This window comes from Physella acuta, unplaced genomic scaffold, assembly GCF_028476545.2.
Source record: "Physella acuta isolate Inbredline_101_S28 unplaced genomic scaffold, ASM2847654v3 ptg000395l, whole genome shotgun sequence".
NCBI classification, from domain to species: Eukaryota; Metazoa; Mollusca; class Gastropoda; family Physidae; genus Physella; species Physella acuta.
This window is the reverse complement of record NW_026731914.1, coordinates 164,885-180,299: the sequence shown is the minus strand read 5'-3', so window position 1 is coordinate 180,299 and position 15,415 is coordinate 164,885. Positions and strand designations below refer to the sequence as shown.

Below are 15,415 nucleotides of genomic sequence, written 5' to 3'. Positions count from 1 at the left end.
TTGTAAAATCTCGATTTTTTTTTTATTTTATTTTTTTTTTGCACGATTACAAGACTTTCTCTATACTTCATATATACGAGAAAGTAAAAAATGAAAAATATCCCTTTCAACCTCTTATTAAAATATCGCTCTTTTGGTCTGCAGGTTGTAGATGAAGCTGCGGCCGTGCTTTACCAGTGCTTAACCCTGCTCTGCTTGCTTTGTTCGTCAGCGGGTTAACAGCATCGGTATCTTTAGAGAAGGTAAGGTTATCACATCGAGATCAGTGTAAATACCCGAAAGATTGACTGAGTCATTATGTAGGCCTAATTTCTGTGGACTTTGATATAAAATTTATTTGAATGGGACTCAAGGAACGTCTGTGTAGGCCTAGGCTATCAGTATCAATAAATAATAAATCGGGTAAAACTCCATTTCAGCGTATTTTATTCTCCGTTGCTTGTTTACCTCCAGTTGAGCGTATTTTATTATAACAACCGAAACACACCAAAAACATTAGGAAAACACGATTTATTAATTGTATTGTATAATTTTTGTTTTAGCAAATGAATAAATATGAATATTTAAAAAACACGACTTGTTTATTTGTATTGTATTTTTTTTAAAAGGCATTTGTCTCATGGTGAAACTGATACACTGTTAATTATTCTGTATTATATTTTTGTATTTATGCAATAAATGTACAAACTCTGTGTTTTTTTGTTTGACAATTTCGCCAAAACTGAAAAAATATTTTTACTATAGAGTTGTATGTTATTTAAATTCATAGTAAATCTACCATCCTTCCAAATATTTTGATATATGTATCAAGTATGATTTTTTTTGTGTGAGTAAATTTCTGGCTTTTAAAAAAAAAAATTGACGTGGGGTCGTCCATAAATGACGTCACACTCGTAAGGGAGAGGGGGTCCGCAATTTTGTGACGGTGTGTGATGAGGGGGGAGGGGGTGGGGTTTCAGATGGTGTGGACGTCACTTTTTTTTGCATTATAAAAAAAGCAATGTTAGAAAAACGAGTTTTAGCCGTTATTTCGCGTTTTAGAAAACGGTTTTAATAAATTGTAATAGGAATTGATCAAAATACTCTATGTTGACAGAGTTCTGACAAGACTTTGGAAAAAGTATCGATGTTTTAAGAAAAATTCAACAGAAATTTTGAGGGGGGGGGGGGTGTAGGCTGTGGTGTGACGTCATTTTAGGGGGGTCTGACTTTTTGTGACGACGTGTAACGGAGGGGAGGGGAAGGAAAAAATCGTAAAAAAAGCGTGTCGTCACAAAAAGCAAGACCCCCCCCCCCCAAATGACGTAGCACCATCTGAACCCCCGTCCCCTCAACACACACCGTCACAAAATTACGGCCCCCCCTCCCCAGAGGCGTAGCGACCCTTCCCGGGGACAAACTTTCAACTTTCGATTTGCACCCCCCCCCCCTCAAACTTTCGATTTGCACCTCTTAAAAGACTATTTAACACTCGTATTAATCACTTAATTAAGTGGAATTATCATTTTTCTCTATATATTTTGCTATTTTTTGCCTTGGTGTCACCCCCCCCTAAATGGTGTCAACCGCGCTACGCCTCTGCCCCTCCCCCTACTAGTGTGACGTCATTTATGGACGACCTCTAACATTATTTTTTTTTAAATGACGTGAGTTGTCACACTTTCTCTAACACTCCAAGCCATCCCTCACCAAATTCCACCCCCCCCCCCCCCCCGGCCCACTTTTAGCAGCATTATTGTGCCTTTTAATACTTTTATTCAGTTTAGTTGAAATTGGAACACTTAATTGTACAAAGTGTGCATCTCTATTTTTGTAACCAACGAACAAAGCACTTCAGTCAGTCTCTTTGTTGTTTTTTTATTAATTTGTTAAAACAAAAATACAAAACAAATAAACAAGTCATGTTTTTTAAACATTCATTTTATTCCTTTGTGAAAACAAAAATACAATACAAATAATAAATCGTGTTTTCCTAATGTTTTGGTGTGTTTCGGTTGTTATAATAAAATACGCTCAACTGGAGGTAAACAAGCAATGGAGAATAAAATACGCTAAAATGGAGGTTTACCATAAATCGGGCCTTAGGCTTCCTAAGATTAAAGAAAGATTAAATTGTGTAAGTTCTTAGGGGTCGTCCATAAAAGACGTCACACTCACAGGGGGAGGGGTGGGTCTGTAATTTTGTAACGGTGTGTGATGAGGGGAAGGGGGTTGGGGATTCAGATGGTGCGACGTCTCACTTTTGCATTATCAAGTAGGCTTTTTGATGAGAATTACAGAATGATTTTTTTTATTAAAAATGTATCAATAATAGCTAGAACACTAGTAAACTAAGCTAATTTAGCATATTTTAACTTTCTGTGTAAAGTCATTATTACTGAAAAAAAATTCCAAAGTCAGGTCAGTCTGTGGCAACCTCCAATGAACTTGACAGAAGGAAAAAAAACTTGACCCGTGACCTTCATTAAAACAGAATTTGCTTTTGTTTTTTTTTAATTTTCAGTATACATGTGCTTAATCTTACCCAATAAGTGATAAAAATTTGAAAATTAATTTTAATTACTGGTGTAAAGTGACATAAACAGCTTAATAAACACGTGTTTTCTTGAGGGGGTGTGGCCCGGGTGTGGCACATCCTGACATCGCATTGTTTGTAACTTTATATTTCTGTGTTTTATGACTATATTTGTTCACAATCAGCATGCTATGCTTTTAATTAACGATGGCTTCGTAATCATTAGTTTTATCGCTCTACCCATTAGTGAAAGCGAAACTGGTCGCCATTTTTGGTAAGCGCATGAGCCGTGAGATGGCTTCAAAACAACAAACCCGGAAGCTGCGAATTCGAACGGCCTAAAGCAATGTTACAAAACGATTTGTAGACGTTATTTTGCGTTTTAGAAAACTGTTTTAATAAATTGTAATAGGAATTGATTAAAATACTCTATTTTTACAGAGTTTGGACAAGATTTTGGAAAAATATCGATGTTTAAAAAAAAATTCAACTGCAATTTTGAGGGGGGTTGTAGGCTGAGATGTGACGTCATTTTAGGGAGGGGGGGGGGTCTGGCTTTTTGTGACAACGTGTGACGGAGGGAGGGGGGAGGTAAAAATCGTCAAAAAAAGCATGACGTCATTTATGGATGACCCCTTATCAGCAAATATAACGTGCATTTATTTAAGTTTACTTATAATTTAAATAAGGGATGAATACCAAAAAGGTGGAGGAAGGGGGGGGGATTTTGAATTTTATGATGTAGACCTACTAAGGAGGAAATTGTTAAAATGTGACATAGCTTCCACAATAAAAATATTACTTTATCAATTGGATGTGGATGTATTTTAATGACACATTTCTGAATTGGGGGAGGGAAGGGAGGTGGTTTTTGCCTCTTGTGACAACAGGGGACATTGGATGTGGTATGGTGGGGGGGGGGGGGGGTGGAGGCCCTTGAGAGTACACTTTAAAATTATCTTGTCTAATCATTTGCAACGTTTCTTCAAATCTCAAGGAAGCTGATCTTTCACCTAACAAAACAGTGCTAGTCACAGGTATTTCCGAGTTACAATACATCTTATGTCTGTATGTCTTTTTAGTCTTTTTTGTGCACAGTAATGTGGGGGGGGGAGGGGGGGGGCAGAGGGGACAGCCAGACACCATCTTTTAAGAAGAAAACTGTCTTTAATTTTTTAAGGAGGAAATCACATTTGTCATGTAAAATAATATGTATAAGCCTAAAACATCTTTCAGCTTTGGTGATGCCCCTCCCCCCACCCTTAAGATAACACTATATAACTAATAGCTTCAAACCCATTGTAGTCTTTAAAATATTGATTTATACAGTGATTGGGGAGATATGCCAAAGAATGCAACTTATTTTATTTTCTATTAAATTTAAATACAAGATTAGATAACTTTAAAAAGTTTTTTTATTTTATTTATTTTAGCGGCTGCTGGAGGAACTGGGCAGTTTGCGGTAAGTTATTTACTCTTAAAAGTTTTATACACACTTTTTTTAATGATTAATATAAATGTTATTATCCTGAATTAAAATGTTTAGTTAGGTAATCAAGGTTAATTATTTATTTTTTTGCAAACAAACTCATAAGTAAAATTTTAAAAATCAGAAATATAGTGTATCTTTTTTGCTGCAGGTACAACTGGCCAAACTGGCAGGTGCCCATGTGATTGGTACATGTTCTAGTGATAGTAAGGCTGATTTCCTAAAGGCAAGTAATATTAAATATTGACCAAAATATTAATAATTCAATAAGCCAAAGTTAATTTCATTACTTGATCTAATTTTAATTGCAATCAATTTTAGTTTTTACCTGTTTTGTGGCATACATTTTTAAAAAATTAACTGAATATAAAAAAAAATATTGCACAAATTAATTTGCCCCGAAGGGGGGGCCAATGAAAAACTAATGAATGACATTAATTTATTGACAGTACATGCTTTACTATAAGCAAGTTCTATGACCAGAATAATAATTATATATTTGTTGTTTAGAGCATTGGTTGTTTTAATTTTGATTGCAATCAATTTTAGTTTTTACCTGTGTTGCTGTATACATTTTAAAAATTAGCTGAATTTAAAAAAAAAATATTGCACAAATTAATTTTCTCCCCAGGGGCCACAAAGAAAAAGTGAATTAAATTAATTTATTGACATTACATGCAAGTTCTATGACCAGAATAATAATTGTATATTTGTTGTTTAGAGCATTGGATGTGATCGCACTGTTAACTACAACAAAGAGAACTTAGGAGACGTACTATCCAAGGAGTATCCGGTTTGTATACAACCTACTTAGCACAAATAATGGCTTCTTAAAGAGATTATTTAGAATAAATTTACATAAATATATTTTCAAACAAAATATGGTTAGAAATTGATGTCGTTTTTTTTTTAATAGAATGGAGTTGATGTGGTGTATGAATCTGTAGGAAATGAAATGCTGGATGCTGCTCTCAAGAAGTAAAAAATATAATTTCAGAATTCATATTAAAAGAAATAAGTAAAGACCTAATAATTAGGCCGCTTTTTTTTGTTATGATCAAAGTGAAAGAAAGATGTTGTAATCAGGTTTTATTGTGCTACTCTTTATCCAGCTTGGCAGTGCATGGACGTCTAATTGTGATTGGTTCTATTGCTAATTATGAGGGCTCTACTGTTAATGCTGAGATGAAAACTTCAAGTAAAGTCAATGCACCTTTTGCTGTGAGTACACCAGCCTGCTGGAATTTTTAAACTTTTATCAACAGAGAGCTGCACACATTTTAACCGATGAATATATTGATTTTGAGAAATATATATTTGGCAAATAATTTTAAATACTTTCATTGTGATATAATGAAGCATAAATGTTTTTTTTGTCAAAAGTAAAAGACATAAATTGATATTTTGATACCTTGATAAAGGGTCATCCATTTATGACGTCCACACGGGGGTGGGGGTGTCCAAAATCCAAAAAATTGTGGACGTCATAAATGGATGACCCCTTAAGGTTAAAAGTTTTTTTAAAAGTTTTAAAAAACATTTTATGGTTATATTTTAATTTTTATGAATACTAATAAATTATTAGTTTCACAATTTAGCTTCAATATTTTAATTTTTTCTTTTTCCAGTTACTAGCTAAGTCAGCAAGCATGAGGGGCTTCTTCTTAATTCATTACAAGAATGACTATCAGAGACATGTTGGAACATTATCAAAACTCTACATGGAAGGAAAGCTCAAGATATCAACAGACAATGGCAAGGATTCACCTAGTGGGCCATTTGTAGGACTTGAGAAAATAGCAGATGCTGTTGAGGTAAATACATTAAAACACTACACTTTAAAATATTTATATTTAGAAAAGTCTTAAAATTTAGTTACCATTGTGACATTTTTAAAACTAAGGATAAAAAGGTTGATTTTTTTATTTTTAAAGCACAAACGTTTCAGTGACTTAATTTATTTTTATATCATCTCATTCATGTTAACAATATAGTTAATATTAAACCAAATGTTAATATTTTTTTAAAATTTTCAGTACATGTATTCAAGGAAGAATGTGGGCAAAATTTATGTGGAAATAAATGCTGAGTAGAAATTCATCACCCTCAACTGCTCTAGTCAACTTCATTATTTTGTATTAGATCAAAGTTTTTATGTTTTTAAATCGATGTTAGAAACGTGCTCAATACAATCATGACTTTGACTTAAATTCATTTCTAAAAAACAGTTTATTTAAACTTCAATACATTTTTAGATTATTTGCTTTATTACATTCATTGTTTTTATTTAAATATTTTTACTGGTAATATATAAGAGACAAAATATTATTGATTTTTTGTTTTTTTCAATTAGAGGTATACAATAAACACATAAAAATGGCTGCGGTTTTACTTTTAATACTGCTAAGAACATTATTTAAACTTGTGCTTAAATGTGTAATCACCAAAATTTGATGTAGTTTAAGAATCAGTTTAAAAGAGCAAAAAGACAAATTATGGAGAATTATATTTACATAATTTTAAATCATAGTGTTAAAATGGTCTTTAACTGTAATCAATTCAACTAAGATTTATATAATAATTTCAAAATTTATTTTCTGTTTTGGTAATATCTGTTTATACTCAAAATGCAATTAAATTATATCAAAGAAATATCTGAGAATTAAAAATCTGCTTCTGTAACTATATTATCGTTAACTTAAATTCAAAACAATAACCTGAATTGTAGAATTATATTTTACTTTCATTTATTGATAACAAGCAAAGTTAAACCAAAGCATATATAAAAGAATAGCATTCTAAATTTAAAAATATTAAACCAATATTCATTCAGATAAAACAATCTAAGCTATTTTAAAAACTGCAAACAAGCAACTGGATGCAAGCATATAGGTATAGTATTTACAAGTATTATACAGCTATCCACACACCTTAAACTTGTATTGAAGATTTTATTGTGTTATAAATAAAATATTTTCATTACTATGTTTAAGTCACTGGGAATAAAAATTTTATGTTACATTGTAAGCCATTATCTGTCACTGATTATAGCATTTTTACTTAATTCACAATAAAATGATTATATTCTTAAAACAGTACATGATGGGCAATGATGAAAGTAAAATAATGTTTTATCATATTTAATAAGCCCTTTTTAAAAAGAGAAAATGCAAAAAGTATCTGGTTAGTGTTAAAGGATGATCACCTGTCATATTTAATTTACATATTAAAATTAATTAAATTTAGTAATCAAGAAGCAACTACCCACTGACATTGATATAGGCTTACAGAAGACATTGTAATTATCAGAATTTAACAAACACCTTATAAACTACCCGCAACATACTAATACTGGGTTGACACCGTATGATACACCAACTGATCAGATCTTCTTAAACTGACTTAACTGATAATATCTTTAAAAAATATATTCGGCAACTTTACAGATGATACTACCTGCTTTACTAGCTCAGAGAGCATTCAGGAAATTTTCAAATCAGAAACTTTTAAATGTATAACATAATTTTTATGACCTGGCATAGTTTTGTACTAAAACTTTGGCATTAGTTTACTAATACTGAAAATTTGAAAATGAATGTGTGCTATAACTAAGCAGTCGCGCAACAAAATAATATTGAAAATACACAACAATCATTAATGGAAACAACCCGAATTATTATTATAATTTTATATAAAAACATGGCACGATTTTCAACAAAAGGGTAAACAAAATCTTCATATAACAGAACAACAATTAATATGAAAAAGACTAGATATTTGCATAGTAGTTTTCACTCAAAATTGATTAACTACAACTAGAAAGTGTGATGATTTTTCAAATTTAAGTACCCAGTATGCATGCATAGCAGGAATGTAAGTACTTGAATATATTAAAAAGCAAAGGTGCTTTTTTCATATACTTTTAATAAAATTACCAAAACTCTGTTTAAGAATAATAGCCAAAACATGTGTAAAAAAATGGGTTAATCATAATTATTATTCAACTATGCAATAATTCTGAATTTCAAACATACATTTTTCACTTTTTTTTTTTAATGTGCCTTATGAAATTGACTGTTACAAAACTAAAAATCCTGGCAACAGCACAACCTTAGTTCAGTGTCAAAGATTATGTATTTTACATGTGTATATAAAATACTCTTGTATAATTAGCCACTTGTTTTTTTAAAAAGTTAATAAGGCACATCTTAAAGTTTCTCTAACAGAAGATTAAAACGTTGAATGTAGTCTATGAGTTGTTAATATTTTAAGAGTTAATAACCACAAGAAAACTGCAATAACTTTGGTTTGTACTTATAGAACAGTTTTACTTAGGCCAAAGCCTAAGCAAAAACTTAAAAAATCAATTCAGTCAAAGGTTATATTGGAGGAATGACGTCAGGTACAAATGAATTAAAATTCAACATTGAATGGATAGTAGATATGATCAACTGCACTGTAAAAAAAAAAAATATGTAAAAAATAGGTTAGAAAAATTGCAAAAGTCATGAAATAAGAATTTTGATGATAAAAGAATTATGCAGTAGATAATATTGAGGTAAATTTTAAAATTATAATTAAAAAGTCATTAATTTTTGGTCATAAGCATTCTATTGCTATTGGCAAACAAAATCTAAAAATATGTATAAAATTATAATTTATGTATAGAAAATTGAAAGCAGTCACATATTTACATTTTCTCAGAATAGCCTCTGAAATTTTTATTTAAACCATTCAACTGTGTCATTTCTTCTTCACTAAGCTTAAAGTCAAAAACCTAAAAAGAAGAAATATAAAATGCAATATTAAAGTATGTAAAAATGTATTTAAAAATTAAACTGGATCTCAATACTCAATTCAAGAAAAATGTTTATATTTTATCTCAGTCTTCTCAATGCTTATTATAACTGGCTGACTCATAGATACAAAGTTTAAAAATTCATTGATAAACTATGTTATGGCCTGTCATTATTTAAAATTTTCACATAAAGCAACAAACCTTAGTATTCTCTTCAATCCTGTTTTGTGTGACACTTTTTGGTACTGTGGCCAAACCTTGTTGAATTAAAAACCTTATAGCAATCTGCAAACAGATTAACTCATTAACATTTTACTGTCATTAAAGTTCACTCTAGAAATAACAAGGCCTTAATACACAATTTTTTTACAGAATTAAGAGTTAATATCTAAGTACCTGGGCTGGTGTTTTGCCATGTTTTTCTCCAAGTTCTTTCAACAAAGGTTCATCTATAAGCTTGATATGATCTAGTCTAAGGATTTAAATAATAACTGAAATTGATTTAAATTCTTTCATGATTTTCATTCAACTACTGGAAAATGTCAATCCGACCCATACAAGAAGATTCTTTTCAGAATGTTTCTAGAGCAAACAACTTAATATCCCTGAGGTTTCATTCACTTCTGATGAATTTTTAAAACATCAATAGTCTAAAACCCAAAACATAACAGCAAAAGCTTTACTGCCTTACTTGTGGCTGGGTGTTCCTAGTGGAGCAAAAGCTACAACCACTAAACCTTTTTCTTTGGCAAACTCAATCAACTTCGTGTTTGTGTTGTGGCAGTTGACTTCAATCTGGAAATATTTTTAGTTACTTTTTAATGTAATTGTTTGTGTTGGGAACAGAATGGTCAGAAGGTAGGGCTTACGACTGCTAACCCAAAGTCTCAAGGTTGGGATCCCAGGTCCACGAGTTCATCCAATTTTGATGAATAATCATTATTTTCCCGTTCGTGCCCAAGAAACAAGGGGCAGATGAAGCAGAGTTGATCTGTTTCAATGACATTGGCATACAAGGGGATAATCTGGTAAGCACTATGCTCAGCTGCCTTTGTTGACGTGAGTCAGGTACACATTGGAGCTAGGTGGACTCAGGGATGTCCTACAGACTCAAGCTTGGGATCTGAACTCAAGACTTTTTGGGTAAGCAGTCTAGTACTCTACTGCTTGTCCACACCATACCTGCCTCACATTAGGGGAAAAAAGGCTGCTATGCATAGTACTGAACACAATATCCCTCATGTGCCAAGGTCATTAAAACAGATGAACTCTGCCTTAAGTGTCGTGGGCACAAATGGGAAAAGATGGTGATGAATTGTTGGTGTGTGAGAATTTACATCAATCAGAAAATAAATATAGTTACTTTAAGTTATTGTTTGGCCCTAAAGTTATCCAAGTGGTAAAAGTCAATTTTTTTTCTTTTCAGAGACAGTAAGAAGTTAACATAAAGTGAGATATGCATAAAAGTAATGCATTCATCATCAACTAATGTTATTTAGGTACTAAAATGGGAAATCATAACCAGTGTTATTATTTAGGCATAAAATATATTAAACACTTGCAAGAGTAATCATTATTTTTTTGTAATTTGTTAGCTATGTTCAAGAGACCTGTAATACTACTGGTGGTATCCTTGCAGACTGTAAAACTCTCTCAATTTGTTGGCTGTTGAAGTTGCTTAATCCAATGTCCAGTGTTTTGCCCATATCTCGACAGTCCTCCAGAGCCTAAACAAACAAACATTTTTTTCATAAGTTAAATTATTTAATCGTTTTAGTTTTTTTTTAGTAGTTACAAAAATAAAACAATATAGATAAACACTGGATTTTAATTGTTTCATTAAAAGCTTATTAAAGTTTGACAGTTTGATTACTAAATCAGCATTATTTATACCAAAAAAAAAAATTAACAGGGATCTAGCCAAATTTTGAATAGATACAGCATCAGCTATGTAGGGAGAGGAAACATTTGCATCTAATTTCATTAGTGGTTTTCATTTTTTATTTAAAAAACGTAATCCCCAAACATTTATAAATACAAGTTTATTTAATACGAGAAAAAATTTGTTTTATTTTTTAAAATGAAGAATTGTGTATACATACTTGCCATGTATCCAAATAGTCTACATCTGAACTGATGGCTTTGCCATTTTCATCTACAGGGTTCAGTACACCACCTTCCTAAAGTTAACAACAACAATAAATTAATTTAATTATGAAATACATCTACAATTAAACTCAGGTATAAAATTCCCTGGGGAAAATATGTCTATAAAAAATTACTGAAAAAAAAAATAGTCTGTATAATTAACAGTATTTTTATTAATTTTGTATTTTTGCAATTAAAAAACAAGTATTATGAAGTGGGGTACAAACTTGATATGCCATGGGCCAGTGCATAAGATATAAGTCAACATATTCTAGGCCAAGGTCATCTAGAGTTTTCTTTAAGCTTGGAAGAACTAGATCTGGCTTGTGACACGTGTTCCATAACTGCAGAAAGTTAAGTAGTCAAAATAAACAGTTAAGTAAATCTAAACATACCTTACATTATACTTCCAAAGAGACATTATTTGAGTCGAAAGAGAATTAATATTTATTGTAATTGTAAAACTCATATATTATAAGAGAATTAATATTTATTGTCATTGTAAAACTCACATATTATCTTTATTATTTGTACTAATTAATCGATATTAAATTATAATCATCTAATACATTTGTAAATTAGAAGAAAATAGGTTTAATTAAACAAAATTATATTTTTACAAAAACAATTTTTAAATTTGAAATTTGGGTTAATTATATATAAATTGAATATTACCTTACTAGTGATAAAAAGATCTTCCCTTTTTACCACTCCCATAACAAAGAGCTCCTTAAGAGCATGCCCAACAGCCCTTTCATTCCTGTAGATGGCAGCACAATCAATGTGCCGATAGCCAGCACGGACTGCAGCTTTTACTGCTTCAATGATCTCATCTTCTCCCTTTAACACAAAAGGCAAAAGATTTTTAAAAACCAAATAAACTCTTCATGGGCATGAAAATATTGTTTTTGACAGTTTCAAATTTGTTGTGTTTGAAAGGTGAGTGGTTGATACTTTTCTTTGCAGCCGCTAAATTTTTTAAAAATTAATCTCAGAAAAATATCAATGTCACAAAATAGGTCTTAAGTCAAGCAGTCACTACCCCTTAGAACTCCCCCCCCCCCTAATTGCCTATGCCTTTAGAAAGCTCACACCAAATGATTTCATTGGGAGGTGAAGAAGAGTTTATTTCTCAATCATTACTTAAGACTTGTATTATACATCCTAACCTAACAAACACCCATAGTATAATTTAATTACACATTTAATGACAAAAGTTTTATTTTCTTTAATAATTCATAATTAGGAGAATCTAACTTTATGTTTTGTACCATATGTTGTTATCTATAAATATATGAAGTTATCTCAAAAGTGTAACAGGATTAAATTTAGGGCAAGGTATTTGGCCTAGTTTTTTTCTTTAAGCACCAGGTAAATGTTTTCTAGGCCATCAGCCTGTGTAAAAAAAAAAAAAAACATGCACATTCAGCTCATTTAGAAAAATATAGTAGACAGTGGTGCCAACTGTATTCTTTTCTCACAGAAAAAGTCTATTAAAATCAAGTCATTTGGAAGTAAGAAGTGTAAGCATGCTAATGCTTATGGTATTTACAAATAACTGCACTGCATTTTTTAATATATTTTAAGGTGGCTTAACTCTCAAAACTCAAAACGGATGTAAATATTATAATATAAGTATAAGTTGCACAACACTTGAAAGGTTTTGAAAAGAAAACTGTAATCATTTGTTTTTTAAATAATTAGATTGGGTTTTGGGTAAAATTTAGTACTATTAAACTAGTAAAAATTTATAGCATCTCAGTTTTTAGGAATTTTTCAAAATTAATTTCACTCAAACATAGTCTATTTTGCTGACAGATTCTTTGTAGAAATAAAGATAATTTAAATATTTGTTAATGATATTACAAAATAGATGTAAAACATTTTAAATGGTTTAATGGATAATGGAGATTTTTTGGTGACTCTGGCAAATGAATCCAAAACAGGTTAACTTAAAAGGACAATTATGAGATGCACTGGTGAATATTACATGTTTGAAGTTAAGATAAAAGAAACAGACATTGCTTTACTGATTAACTTTCACTTTTCCCCCACTCAAGCATTAATGATCAATAAAACAACTCCCCACCCCCCCCTCCCCTCCCTGAATAAAATGCGCCTTTTTGTGAATTTTGCTTTAAACGATAACAAAGAAACAATGATAAAAAGGAAATCATTTACATAAATTAATTTGATAAATATAAACTAAGGATGAATTAAGATGAAATAACAGCAGCTGGACTACAGTGTTTCTACCAGCCATTTTTCTCGGGGGGTGGGGTACTTGATATTTTTAATGTTTTTGGGGACGGGGACGACAACAACAACATTTTCTGGGGGGGGGGGGGGGGGGGGGGGGGGGGACACGACAGACATTGGTAAAAATATAAGTTTTCTATATAAATTCCATTTCGTTCGGGGCGGGGGAGGGGGGGGGAGGGGGGAGGAGGGATGGAAGGGGGGGGGGTAGAGATGCCTGGAAGAAACTCTGTTGGACTCAGCAAGGAAAAAGAAAACAGGGAAGGCTTAGAAAGACATGAAGACAGAAGACAAGAAACAACTGACAAGAGTTAGGACTGTCTTTGACAACAGCCAAGAAAGCTGTCAGAGACCGACAAAAATGAGGAAGTATAATGGTGGTATATAACATGCAAAATTGATAGTTCACCCCCAAGTGCCACTATAAGGATTTCACCCCTGCCTCAATTAGGCTGCCAGGCAAGTGTCTCCTAGATCATCCCTAAGTAAACCTATCTCGAGATGGTACCTGACTTTGGAGTTTCTTTCAGGTATCTTTTCAAAATTCAGGGGATCACTGCTCCCAAAAGCATGTCCTTCCCCCCCCCCCCCCCCCCCATGAAATAGAAAATAATATGAAAATATATTTATTATTTATAATTTTACATAACCAGTGTCTGTTCCCTCCGGCAGAAATTGAAGTGCCCCCCCCCCCCCCAAAATTTATTTAAAAGAAACACTGCCTGTCTTGAGTCAAGGAAAATAGTTAGTACAGTAGTACTAACTTAGTCAATGACCTAGATTTTCTGGATCTGGGCTAGATTTAAGTAGGCCTCTAATTTTAAAAATTTTAAATATTTAATATAGCCTAATGCTAGGCTTTTGTTGTTATAATAATAAAAAAAAAGAAATAGGCCTAGTAATATTAACTATTGTTACATGGTAGTTGTAGAGTTGTAGGCTAATGTGTATTTTATTTTAAAATAAAATGCAAGTTATTATCAGACTTACTCAACAGTCCAGCTAGCTAGACTAAGACCCAGGCAATACAATAGTCAGATCTATCTAGATCGTGCAGATGATTAGACTTTAGTTTATTCCTAATGAAACTGAACCTAACAAAAATGCAAAACGGCCTTTGTTTAAGTTTTTACGGTTCTTGACACGGGTCCTTTGCCTCAATTAGGCTGCCAGGCAAGTGTCTCCTAGATCATCCCTAAGTAAACCTATCTCGAGATGGTACCTGACTTTGGAGTTTCTTTCAGGTATCTTTTCAAAATTCAGGGGATCACTGCTCCCAAAAGCATGTCCTTCCCCCCCCCCCCCCCCCCATGAAATAGAAAATAATATGAAAATATATTTATTATTTATAATTTTACATAACCAGTGTCTGTTCCCTCCGGCAGAAATTGAAGTGCCCCCCCCCCCCCCCCCCCCAAAATTTATTTAAAAGAAACACTGCCTGTCTTGAGTCAAGGAAAATAGTTAGTACAGTAGTACTAACTTAGTCAATGACCTAGATTTTCTGGATCTGGGCTAGATTTAAGTAGGCCTCTAATTTTAAAAATTTTAAATATTTAATATAGCCTAATGCTAGGCTTTTGTTGTTATAATAATAAAAAAAAAGAAATAGGCCTAGTAATATTAACTATTGTTACATGGTAGTTGTAGAGTTGTAGGCTAATGTGTATTTTATTTTAAAATAAAATGCAAGTTATTATCAGACTTACTCAACAGTCCAGCTAGCTAGACTAAGACCCAGGCAATACAATAGTCAGATCTATCTAGATCGTGCAGATGATTAGACTTTAGTTTATTCCTAATGAAACTGAACCTAACAAAAATGCAAAACGGCCTTTGTTTAAGTTTTTACGGTTCTTGACACGGGTCCTTTGCCATGTTGAAACCGACTGTGCGATCAGCTGATCAAGACGAGAATCTGAGCTTAGTGCCTAGGGGTTAACCTCGTTACTCGTAACCGAGAATCCGCATGGAAATTTATGAAACTTCTACAAAGCACTTACTTGCAAAGGCGCGCATGTTCCTAGCCCCAGTACCGGTATAAAATGCCCACTTTTCAGCTTAATGCGCTCTGTCTCAACATACTTTTTAGCCATTACTCAAACAATTGCTTGTCGACCGAAGAGATCTGTTCCAGCAACCTTTTTTTTTCGTAACCTAAAAAAAGTGTGTGTAGACGTGCATTAGTTTACAGCCATGACCTTTG

At 32.4% G+C, this 15,415-nt stretch overlaps 2 protein-coding genes across 2 annotated transcripts; one reads left to right on the top strand and one right to left on the bottom strand.

Moving 5' to 3' along the window:
• Positions 1-157: 157 nt before the first annotated feature.
• LOC131942217 (prostaglandin reductase-3-like) lies at positions 158-6,112 on the top strand (the record flags this gene model as incomplete). Its single annotated transcript, XM_059301956.1, has 9 exons — positions 158-242; positions 3,513-3,552; positions 3,949-3,977; positions 4,156-4,230; positions 4,726-4,797; positions 4,921-4,982; positions 5,117-5,225; positions 5,633-5,818; positions 6,041-6,112. Coding segments are annotated over 9 exons (715 nt in total), but the record flags the coding sequence as incomplete, so codon positions are not given.
• A 269-nt stretch (positions 6,113-6,381) lies between these two features.
• On the bottom strand, positions 6,382-15,415 carry LOC131942218 (1,5-anhydro-D-fructose reductase-like). Its single transcript, XM_059301958.1, has 10 exons — positions 15,213-15,415; positions 11,626-11,790; positions 11,178-11,294; positions 10,905-10,982; positions 10,413-10,529; positions 9,494-9,597; positions 9,199-9,274; positions 9,004-9,087; positions 8,699-8,781; positions 6,382-8,460 (listed from the first exon to the last, which is right to left on the bottom strand). The coding sequence occupies exons 1-10, from the start codon at positions 15,303-15,305 to the stop codon at positions 8,418-8,420; spliced, it is 960 nt and encodes a 319-aa protein (XP_059157941.1). The 5' UTR covers positions 15,306-15,415; the 3' UTR covers positions 6,382-8,417.

Coding starts and splice junctions, on each gene's coding strand:
- LOC131942218 (XM_059301958.1), bottom strand. CDS start 15,305: ATGGCTAAAAAGTATGTTGAGACAGAGCGCATTAAGCTGAAAAGTGGG. Junction 11,791..15,212: donor GAACATGCGCGCCTTTGCAA/GTAAGTGCTTTG, acceptor TTTGTGTTAAAG/GGAGAAGATGAGATCATTGA. Junction 9,275..9,493: donor CTAGGAACACCCAGCCACAA/GTAAGGCAGTAA, acceptor TTAAATCCTTAG/ACTAGATCATATCAAGCTTA.